This window comes from Aspergillus ruber (assembly GCF_000600275.1).
Source record: "Aspergillus ruber CBS 135680 unplaced genomic scaffold scaffold00017, whole genome shotgun sequence".
Lineage (NCBI taxonomy): Eukaryota > Fungi > Ascomycota > Eurotiomycetes > Eurotiales > Aspergillaceae > Aspergillus > Aspergillus ruber.
Window position 1 is genome coordinate 358757 of NW_024467313.1, and position 11843 is coordinate 370599.

At 48.5% G+C, this 11843-nt stretch overlaps 1 protein-coding gene across 1 annotated transcript; it reads left to right on the top strand.

Moving 5' to 3' along the window:
- Positions 1 to 4084: 4084 nt before the first annotated feature.
- On the top strand, positions 4085 to 11799 carry EURHEDRAFT_100258 (putative sensor histidine kinase/response regulator). Its single transcript, XM_040777650.1, has 3 exons — positions 4085 to 4377; positions 4456 to 7392; positions 7441 to 11799. Exons 2-3 carry the CDS (start codon positions 4478 to 4480, stop codon positions 11552 to 11554), a joined length of 7029 nt encoding a protein of 2342 aa, XP_040637945.1. The 5' UTR covers positions 4085 to 4377; positions 4456 to 4477; the 3' UTR covers positions 11555 to 11799.
- Positions 11800 to 11843: the final 44 nt, after the last annotated feature.

Here is an 11843-nt window from a genome sequence, read left to right on the forward strand (position 1 = left end):
GGGTATGTAATTTTTCCTTCGCTTCTTTTTCTGATCCTTCTAGAAAAGAAAAAGAACGAGGGTTAAGACGACATAATAAACCAGTAATCGGAGAAGGGAAAAAAAAAAAAAAAAAAAAAGTTTTTGAAAAAAAAAATTTTTTTTTTTTTTTTTTTTTTTTTTGTTTCTTCTTTCCTTCTGTAGATAAATGATTAAGAGTATTCTGGAGGATACTGAGACCTGCTCTGACCCAGTGAGATCGACCGGTTTCCGGTGGTTGACGACCAGAAGGATAAGCCGGGGAGGAGAGAAAAGAAAGACAGAGTAGGAGAGACAAAAAGCCTATGGGTGAGTAGGATGAGAATGAGGGTCGACCTATGACGTAGGCGAGCCCTGGGGGGAACCAAAATGCATTTACTGGGGGGGAACCGACGAAGGACTACGGGTTCTCCATCCACTGTTCCTTCAGGGCTGGGCTGACCTGTACCGCGGCAACGTTCGGAGATTTCTCTGGCAATATAGGAAAGAGAGGAGGGGAGGAAATGAGATAAAAAGGGTAATAGAGGGGAAAGAGTAGTGTATCCGATACAAAGTAGTTGTGGGTTCGCGTGTGCGTGTGTGCGTCGGGATGGAGATGATGGGCAACGATGATACCACGATAGAGGCTGATCCGAGAGATACCCGAATAAGAAAGTGATCACTCAACAGAATATACTCAATAGACAAGGGGAAAGTGAAAATAACCAGCAAAAGAGAAGGGAAGAAAAGAAGAGATACAGAATAAGGTGTCAGAGACAGAGTCGCCGGAAGGGAAGTAGGATTGTCCGCTACGAGGGGGTTCGAAACGCTGTACGGAGTATGTACGAGTCGGTATGGTTGGTATTGTGATGTCTTCTTTCTTTTTTTCCTTTTTTCATACCAGAGTATGGAGTAGCACTACTATTTAATAGTAGCAGTAGTATATTCTCATAGGCTGGTTACGGTGTGGGTGGGATAATCGAGAATCTCATTACGGAGTACACACGGGATATGAATAAAAACCAGAATGAAGAAAAAGAGCCGGAAAGGGAGAGAAAAAAAAGAAAGAAAGAAAGAAAGAAAGGGAAAGTGGGCTATTGGACTTGAGGCTGTAATAATAATCATAGCCAGTAAAATTATTAACAGCATAGAGAACCAGTCAAAGCAATACAATGTACTTGTCCGACATGAATAGTTCCTCGAAGACATACATCACTTATGACTTAAGCCAGAGTGCGCTTCGTGTACAGTGTTAGTATGTACGACGTACTCTAGATACTCCGTACTGGAGTGTGGCGCGGCTGGTCTAGTAAAGTGGAAGAATTAATTATGCTAAGAGAACAAGAAAAAATAAGAGTGAGTACAATCCTTATTCTGACTTTCTTGTATCCTCCATGCACTCCGTACTAAGGACAAGGGGTCGTACAGCATGAGGTATGCCAAGTACCACAATACATCATTAGGTACCAAGGGTTCGTCATAGCATCCATCCATCTTTTCTTTTTTTTTTTTTTTTTCAGACCGAGTTTTCGATGATGAATTGCCATTTCTAATTTGTTTATCAGGAGTATGGAAAAATACTTTTCAGTAGCGTGCGAAGTACAGTACAGAGCATGTATCCCAACATGGCTGAATCGATCTCTGGAAATTCTCCAGAATCAGACAATTGACGAGTGGAGCTGACGACGTCAGAGCTGGGGTCATTCCATGGATTTCTTACCAACCGCCGTGCATATATGTTACATACCGTATTGGCTGCATTGTCTCGGTAGAGTATGAGGGGTGTTCTGTCGAAGAATATTGGTTGCTAATACTCTATAATAATATTCTGGGTTTTTTTCAGTGGGCTTGGTAATTAATAGATTTGAGATAAGCTATTGTTTTTTTTTATGTACGTCGCTAAATACAGTATTCTTCTTTTCTCTGACTACTGTAATGTATCGGCCGCTCGGCCATCGGCGGTCGTAATACGGAGTACAATCCTAGATTCTGCAAGTTTTACTGCCCACAAGTACATAGCTGAGGTGGAGAGTTTTGTAGGCAGATGCTTTAGGTATATAAACTGATAATCCAGGACTCTGGGTCCTGGAGCTATCAACTCAATGCCTGAGTCAAGAGGAAAGGCCGTGCCACTGTCTAATATGCATGCAATACGGAGTAGAAGGGCATTGACCTCTGGAATTTGAACTCTGCCTTCTTCAGGAACCACTATCAATCTATCTTTTCTGACCCATTTGAAGATACGGAATACAAACTACGTACAGGCATATTCAGGGAATCCCATGCCTTTCACGGGATCTTCTGCAGAACCCGCTGCATATGAAAAACTCAATTGCGAAGGCTGACTGAGGATCTGTGTCACATAGGCTGTCACACCATGGCATCATCTTCCTGGATTCTGAGCTTCGTCTGTACCGATTTATAGCCCCTAGAAAACATATACCGTGCATAAAACTACATTACTCTGCATACACGCATTTAACCATGTTCCCTGTAGTCTGATAAATACATGTATTATCGGCAGTCGGCAAACGACGTCATGCCGTTGGGTCCAAAAACTCGGGTCCATCAATACGCTTCTTTTCGCATACTCCCGTACAATTACTCTGGAGGAAAAGAGGGAAAAGGACTAGCTGCACGGAGTACACTGATATGACAGCTATTGATGATAATCGAATAATCGACAGGGACCGTTCCTTTCCCGGCACTACCAAGAATATACTTTGTGGTAGAGCGCTGTTGTCGTCATCGGATTGACGGATAGGGGCTACCAACGGTTTTTTAGAGCTATCTTCACTCGGTACTACTATCGATCACTAGGATACTGGTTATTTCTGATTACTCCATACCAGCATCCATTCTACGGAGTACAGTAGCTGTAGGCGACAGGATGATATTATCACACGGCTTATATTAATTACCCCTGGATCTTACTCGTGGCTATTAATATACACTGTCCCAGGATACTGGTAGACTATATAAATAACCATTCGTGCACCATGTCCAAAAACTCCATATATATAATTACGATTGCCCCTTTCATTTCTTTTTATAACGTTCTTCAAATGCTACGGGGCAATAGTGTTATGGCAGGTGACGTTGTACACATTTCATGATTCAACACCGTCCTTTTCCTGATCAGGAACTCTCCGATGATAGTTACAGAGTAACCATGAGTCGTTGTTGATCTCCCAGGAGTCAATCAGATCGGATATCTTTCCGCCTGGTGGATGCCTGTGCGTAAGCTATTTGGGGGACACTATCCTCGGAGGATAAGTTGTGAACGGGTATGCTTATGCTTGTCTATTTACCGGGTGGCATACGGTCAGACGTTATATTCAGTCATTGTTATGATATCAAGCCAGTAGCGTCAATCAACTGCTTGACGGCTTATTTGATTTGTCCGATTATAAATAGAATTGATAGTAGATATGTATAAAAAAGGTCTCAATGGATATATATTCAGGGGCATGATCTTAACAAGATAAGAGCTCATGCATCATGCCCATTCCTACTATGTTTGCACTGAGACACTCCAAATACTACCCCAAAGACGCGTCAAGATCTATTTAGTATTGTACAAATAAAGAAGAATTTCAGGGGACAATGCGCAAAGTAGCAAAAGTATGTAGACCTGCCATCGCACTATTGCATTTGCATACCCACTTGACAAGCTACCGGACGATGTACAGCATAGTTTAGAGACAATGCGCTATCAACGGGCGGTTTCTCGATTCTTCCGCAACGGTTGCGAATATCACTCGATAGAGCATGGGTACTGCGCACTGTCCTCATGAAAGTTATGGTGATCATCCCGGAGTGTTTCCTTTGGATTGGAGTGCGGGAACGACGTGGCTCCCTAAACTCGCTAAGAGATACCGTGCGCAAAGTAGAGTAATTTACTGTGGTACCGAGCAGTGCTTGTATACTCTGTATTAATGTCTGATGAATTGCCAGAGCTGGTGGTACTTGGTGAATGGCTACTGTATAGGGCAAGTCTCGTGACATCAGCTGACTCAGCCACTACATTCCGCCTCAGGCACCAAAAGCGGCCTCTGTTGGCACGAGGATAACTCCGACCGTTGTCCCTCACTCTTCTCTTCGCTGGATCTCTTGATTTTGATGCTGTGAACTGTGAACGAGGCGAATTGCTTCTTTTTTGCTTTTTCTTTTCTTTTCTTTTTTTCTTTTCGCTCCCTTTAATTTCGTTCTCTATTTCCTTCAACTCTCTCCGCCTTGGCCTCACATTGTTTGATTTAGCTGAAAAGGAAAGAAGGGAAAAAACCCCCCTCTTCTTCCTCATCACCACCACTACCCGTCCGTTTTCGTCCTTATGACATTTCGCGGTTCACCTCAGCGTGTTTTCTGACCTCCCGACCTGTAAAGTCCGTTCTTTTCTTCGAAGTTATACCACCTATGGCCGTCAGTTGAGGGGTTGGATTCTGAGTATTTCAAAAGGTAGACAAAAGCACTAGTTGAGATGGAGGATCACATTTTTGGAGAGGATCTACCGCTCCCACCCGCACGCCTTTTCGAACGACTCTCCCAACTACCGGGATATACGTGGGACCAGTCAAGCGAGCCGTTCCATTCGACCTACAGTCACTGGCATGTCTTCGGACACCGTCTGTCGCCAGAATCGGATGCCTCCACGCCCGCCGCAACCTCCTCCGGTCCCTCCAGCCTTGCTCGCCATTCGCCCCGTGCCGAGTCCCGTCCTGCGTTCCGCCATCACTGGAGAAACAGCTTGAGCGAATCCAGCAGCGAGATCTCTCTGTCCAGGCTTGATCAGGAACCAGCATGGATCCCCGTGATAGCCCGCGTCTCCTCCCATATCGTGAGGCTCGAGCGCGAGTTTCATATGATCAGATCTGTCGTCCAGACCTCCGACCCCGACTGTAATCATACAATACGACCCCTCGATTTAATCCGTCTACCGCCAGACCCGGGAGATGCAGGACCTCTGTTGGTGGCTACCTTCGAGTCGCCTGGTCCCAATATGCTACGTGAGCTGGTTGCTTTTGGGCCGGCATGGTTTGCCGTGGGGGCCAAGAGCGACAGCAACGACTCCACTCCCGGGGAGCAGGTTTCTCTTGCGACTTTCCTCGATTTCGCGATTGGCGCGTGCGACTGCTTGGAACTGCTACATTACGGCTTGAAAACGGTCCATGGTGAAATTCGCGGTGATGCGTTTCACTTTAACCGCGACACTGCTTCTGTGAAATTGACGAATACGGGAAACGGTGCAAGGTCTTTCGATAACATTCTGAGTGAGGGTTGGTCATCTTTATCACGGGAGCTAGGCGTGAAGAATAAGTTACAGTTCATTGCCCCTGAGCAGACAGGCCGAATGCCTACGGAGCCCGATAGTCGGACGGACATTTATGCTTTGGGTGTACTCTTCTGGACAATGCTAGTTGGGAAACCGGCGTTCACCGGTGAGGAGGCGGTTGAGGTGGTGCAGAATGTGCTCGGGAAGAGGATGCCCCCAGTCTCTGCCAAACGTATGGATATCCCCGATGCCGTCTCGGCCGTGATTCAGAAGATGACCCAGAAGACGGTGACCGATCGCTACCATACAATTTCGTCAGTGAAGAGGGACCTAGCGCAGATCTCCCAACTGCTTGGTGATGGCAACAGCGAAGCCCTGAAAGACTTTCAGATTGCCCAGCGTGATGTGTCTTCGTTCTTCACCCTTCCATCTCGCATGTTTGGACGACGGCAAGAATACGACAAGATCATTGGTGTAGTTGAAAAGGTTCACAGGCGTCAACAGTCGGCCATGGCAAGGTCAGCGGCCCAAAACTCTAGTGGGCTAGGATCTGGTTCATCGATATCAGATGGCCGTGTCGATAGCTTTGAGATCACGTCAGCTTCCAGTGACTCGGGTTCATTCCATCTGGCTGCACCCAAAGCCAACTCAAACGGCGGGCTCAATCCTCTCGGACGCGTTTCGACCCATGAGTCGCTTCATAGCACCGAGTCATCGTTATCCACACCTAAACCCGGAAGCAAAGCCAAAAGTCCCATCGATTCGACCCGTTCTTCGTGGGAGACAACCGATCGCGATAGTCAACCGTCCACGAGCACCAACACACCGAGTCACGGGGACAATACTCTAGCGGTTCACAACAGACACAAAGCGGCGCACAAGCTCCGTCGCTCTGCGCGTTGCGAGGTGATCACCATTAGCGGTGCGGCGGGTATAGGGAAGACGGACCTTTTGAACCGGGTGCAGCCGGCCATTCGCAAACTTGGTTATATTGGGATTGCTCGCCTTGACCGTGCGAGACGGATCCCGTTCGAGCCCTTCGCGAAGATTCTTGCTAGTCTCTTGCGTCAGATTTTCTCTGAGCGTGATGTCACAACAGATTATCACAACAGTGTGCGGACGGCTTTGCGCCCGATGTGGTCCACTTTGCATCAAGTCCTGGAACTCCCGGAGCAACTGATGTCGCCCGGTGGGAAAGAGAATGACATCTCGCCAAGACTCTCTGCAGCGCAATACATCCTGAAAGATGCATCAACCAGAGGGGAACCGTCCAAGCGGGTCGTGCTTCCCCGACTCGATCGCGGCCAGAGTTCTGTGGAGTTCTTTTTGTCGAATGCTGCTTTGAAGAACATGCGCTTAATGGAGACTTTCTTGGAGATTCTGAAAACGCTATCGCAATTCAAGTTGATCTGTGTGTGCGTCGATGATCTCCATTATGCGGACGACGAGACTCTAGAGTTGATCATGAATGTTATGAAAGCAAAGATCCCATGCGTTCTTATCTTGACAAGCCGTCCAGCCGAACTTGAATCCAACGCTATCAAGTCACTTTTCGAGGCTGAAAACCCCAACATCACCAGACTTGCTCTCAACCCACTTGGCGAACAGGAGGTTATGGAACTTGTCGCGGCGACAATGCACCAAGAACCAAATACCATGTTGACGCCCCTGGCAGCTGTAATTCAGGAAAAGAGCTTAGGAAACCCTTTCTACGCACGCTTGATGCTTGAAACATGCTATAGCAAGACGTGTATATGGTACTCGTGGAAGAATTCTGTGTGGGAGTTTGATCTGGATCGAATTTTTACCGAGTTTGTGGCACCTACGTATGGCGAAGGGCTTGGTCTTGGATTTATGAAGAGGCGTCTTCTAGAGATCCCGTCGTCGGCCCAGTTGATTCTTGCCTGGGGTGCATTGTTGGGGAGCCCGTTTTCATTTTCTCTCGTCCAGAAGCTGCTCACGAGCGAGTTTCTGTACTCCAGTGAGGATGATGAGGTGCAGGACTTGACGTGTCCGGATAATGCGAACTTGATCCGGCAGTCAGAAGCGGATATCGTTGTCGGATTGCAGTATCTTGTTCAGGCTAATTTGGTTATTCCTGGGAGGACGGATGATGAATTCAGGTTCGTATACGCTTACTTCGTTTTACGGATAGCTCTAACAGTGTGCAGGTTTGCCAATGATCGACTGGCGCAGGCCGCTGCTTCGTTGACTGAAAATCGAAATGTCGAGAAAATGCATTTCATCATCTCGCAAGCCATGAAAAAGTACTACCACGATGGTCGTAGCCGTTACGCCATGGCTCGCCACGTCGCCTTCGCGTCGCGCATAATCGGATCGCGTGTCGTCCAGCGACTCGATTACCGAAAAATCCTTTGGGATGCTGCGCAAACAACAGCCCAATCTGGCGCTCGACCGACGGCCCTGTGGTACTTTCGCCACTGCATGGCTCTCCTTCAAGACTGTCCATGGGATGACAACCTAACTGACGTTTACTACGACGAAACGCTGCGTTTGCACATTGCCACAGCGGAAATGTCGTGGTCCCAGGGTCAGAACACGGATGCTCTGGCGCTACTTGATATGGTTTTCACTTATGGAAAAACTGCCGTGTGCAAGTCGAGGGCGTGGATCGTCAAGGCAAAGATCTATGCCCAAATGGGAAATCATCTTCAATCCATGGATTCCCTTCTCACATGCCTGGAGGAGCTTGGAGTACATATTCGTGAGCCAACGACATACGAAGAGTGTGATGCTGCGTACAACAACCTGAAGGCAGTTGTCGAGAAAGCGAGCTTAGAAGCCATTGTCCGTAAGCCGGTCAGCAAAGACATTAACATGATCACTATCGGTGCTGTCATGGCTGAAGCGATGGCCGTTACCTATTGGGATGATGCGTTGACTTTCTATCGAACTGCAATCGAGATGATGAACCTTCATATTTTCCGTGGTGGATTTGTCCAGATTTCGATCGGATGCTCCCATCTTGCCATGATCTCCTTTAGTCGATTCAGGGACCTCGACCTCGCCACAAGACTTAGTGACTTGGCGCTCATGCACCTCGATCGCTGTCCTGAACCCTGGACGCAAAGCCGCGGCTCTATTGTCCATAACCTCTACGTTAGTCACTTACGAGTCCCCATGGCCTCGACACTGCCGGCATTGGAGGACTCGTTGGAGGTTTCGTTTTCGATGGGAGACCCGTACATTACATTGATCAGCTTGTCATCCATGGCGATGACGAGGCTGTTTTTGGGCCATGATATGACACAGCTGGAGGCGTTCTGTAACGAGAGCCCAGAGGATATTCCGGAATGGCTGAATGATACCCGTGGAGGCGCTAGTCTTGTTGCTGTCCGGCAGGTTGCACGTGCCCTGCAAGGCAAGACGGCCAACCAATGTCCCGAGACAATCATGGAGGATGAAAACCACAACACTGCACTCTTCATGACCTACTTGGACACCAATGCGAGCAACGCCGACCGACCCCACGATATCTACTGGGGTCTCGCCATGATCCCTTTGTTCGTCTACGGACACCATACTAAAGCCATCGAACTGGGCATTCAGATGATGGAGACAATGCCGCGATTGTGGTCTGCCCGTGTTGCTTACGTTGTCTATTTCTACCTCGCACTCTCCCTTCTCACCCTTCACAATGACTATCCGGCGCGCGGGTACTTGGACGGAAACCTGAAAATTGTCCTACAGTACAAGGCGGAAGTTGATTTCGCACGGAGTGCTTGTGATGCAAATTACGGTATGTGGTCGTTGATCCTGGAGGCGTTGATCTATGAGGTCCGCAATGATCATACCTCAGCAATTCAGACTTTCGAAGCTGCGATCGACCACTGCCAAATCCACGGGTGGCCGTTGGAAGAAGCCCTTGCACTCGAGTTGCACGGCGAGTTCCTGATCCGACGCGGTGCCAAGAGAGCCGCACGTTCCGTGATGCAAGACGCTATCGCAGCATGGGCTGCTATCAGCGCAGCAGGCAAAGCAGCACAGCTTTCTGAGAAACATGAGTGGCTGCTCAAGACGGCTACTTCGTCGAGAAGCATCGATGTCGGATGCCAAACTGTTGACTCGCTCGAAATTGACCATACAGCGGTTGGGCAGGATCATATGGTGATGACCCGAAATATGGAGGATGATAGGAAGCATCGTTGGATCGAGCAGAATGAAGTTACAACAGGGGAGCGGTCACTTGACAGTATCTCTGCTTTTGGAATCGACATCATCGATCTGTCGAGCATTCTCGAATCCAGTCAAGTTATGTCGTCGGAGCTCCAGATCGATAAGCTCTTCACCAAGATGATCGAGATTGTGCTTGAATCATGTAACGGGTCGGATTATGCAGTCATTGCTACAGATTTCGACGACAATGGTTTCGCCGTTGCAGCCGCAGGTGATTTGGAAAAGGGACAAAAGTCCTTTGTTGATGGCCTCCCATTTTCCGAAGTCGACGACAAGATGGCCCAGCAAATTTCGCACTACGTGATGCGTACTAAGGAGAGAGTTCTCGTCCACAACGTCCTCGAGGATGAACGCTTCTCCAATGTCAGCGAGGCCTACCAGGTCCGATTCCCATTTGGTCGATCCGTGATCGCGCTGCCCATTCTGCAAGCAGAGCATCTTCTTGGTGTCATCCATATCGAAGGGAAACCAAACTCCTTCACGCAACGAAACGTGATGGTCCTTCATCTGCTTTGCAACCAGATTGGTATCTCGTTGTCTAATGCGTTGCTCTTCCGGGAAGTCCGCAAGGTCAGCGCAACCAACGCGTCGATGGTCGAGGCGCAAAAGCGCGCCCTCGCACAGGCCCGCGAAGCAGAGCAGAAAGCCAAGGCTGCTGAAGCAGAAGCCAACCATAATGTGAAACTGAAGGAAGATGCGGCCAGAGCCAAGTCCATCTTCCTGGCAAATATTTCGCACGATCTACGAACGCCGATGAACGGAGTCATTGGTCTTTCGGAGTTGCTTAAAGGTACTCATTTGGATAAAGAGCAGGATGAATATGTCGAGTCAATCCGTGTTTGCGCTGATACGTTGCTGACGCTTATTAATGACATACTGGATTTCTCGAAGTTGGAGGCGGGCAAAATGAAAATCTCTACGGTTCCGTTGAATATCAAGGAGACTATTTCGGAGGTTGTTCGTGCGCTGCGGTACACGCATCGGGACAGAGGCTTGGAGACGATTGAAGACCTGGAAAAAGTTCCGCCGGACCTTGTTGTTCTTGGTGATCCGGTCCGACTACATCAGATCTTCATGAACTTGCTTAGTAATAGCTACAAGTTCACGCCAAAGGGATCCGTGGCTGTAAGGGCTAAAGTTTCCCGCGAGGGTAAGGGCCGTGTGCGTCTCGAGTGTTCCGTGACGGATACTGGAATTGGAATTCCTGAGGAGCAGAAATCGCGACTTTTCAGACCGTTCTCGCAGGCCGACAGCTCAACCGCAAGATCCTATGGGGGTAGCGGACTAGGACTTAGTATCTGTAAAGCTATCATTGAGGATGTTCTGGGAGGTGCGATATGGCTTGATTCAGCGTCTGGCCGCGGCACAACAGTGACGTTCCACCTGTCCTTCAATAAGGCGCCCAAGGAAACCTTTGCCAAAGCCACCTATTCCCAGAATCACAACCAAGTCGAGATCAAGACGCCTGCGAAGCCGATCGCCCGCGATCTCTCCATGGTTCCGCGCGAGCAGATCCGCGTCTGCATCGCGGAAGACAATCCTATCAACCAAAAGATCGCCGTCAAATTCGTTGTCGGCCTCAACCTCCAATGCGAAGCCTACAGCGATGGCCGGCAAGCAGTCGAAGCCCTGCGCTCATGCTCTCAGGAAGGAAACCCCTTCCATGTCGTCCTAATGGACGTACAAATGCCAACTCTCGACGGATACAACGCAACCCGTGAGATCCGCCGCGACTCAGACCCCAACGTCAACGAAGTCCTTGTCATTGCTATGACGGCGTCCGCCATCGAGGGCGATCGCGAGAAGTGCATCGAGGCTGGCATGAACAATTACCTTCCCAAACCCGTGCGCTCGAGTATCCTCTCCGATATGTTGGATAAGTACCTCGCTCCTGTGCCGACCTATACGAAGACAAGACTGGCGATTCGCGACAAGAATCGGGCGAGTGTTAGTGCTGCTGTTACTGGTTCTTCGTCGGATGTTGGAGTGCCGAGTCCAAATAGTTTTACGTCATTGGGCTCGGAGAATGTTGTTCTTTCGCCGGATGAGGAGAAACAGTTGGAGAAGCCGCCGTCAGAATCGGGTTGATCCTTTCTTCTGCTTAGACTTTTACTTATTTTTTTACGTTTCGATATTGCAGACCAGAAAACCAGACGGGAACGAGAAGTACGTCTCATAGATATTGGGGTCTCGTTGGAGTTCGGAGTCAGTTTTTCTATTCTTGTCTTTCTACAGTTCTATATCCCCTTCATTCGAGAGCGTGATATTTATTATTGATGTTTTAATTGTTTCTTCCTTTTTCTTTCCAATGAATAATGACGATGGATATGAATCATGATGCGGTTGTTTTTTTATTCTTTCTTTTGAAAGGATGATG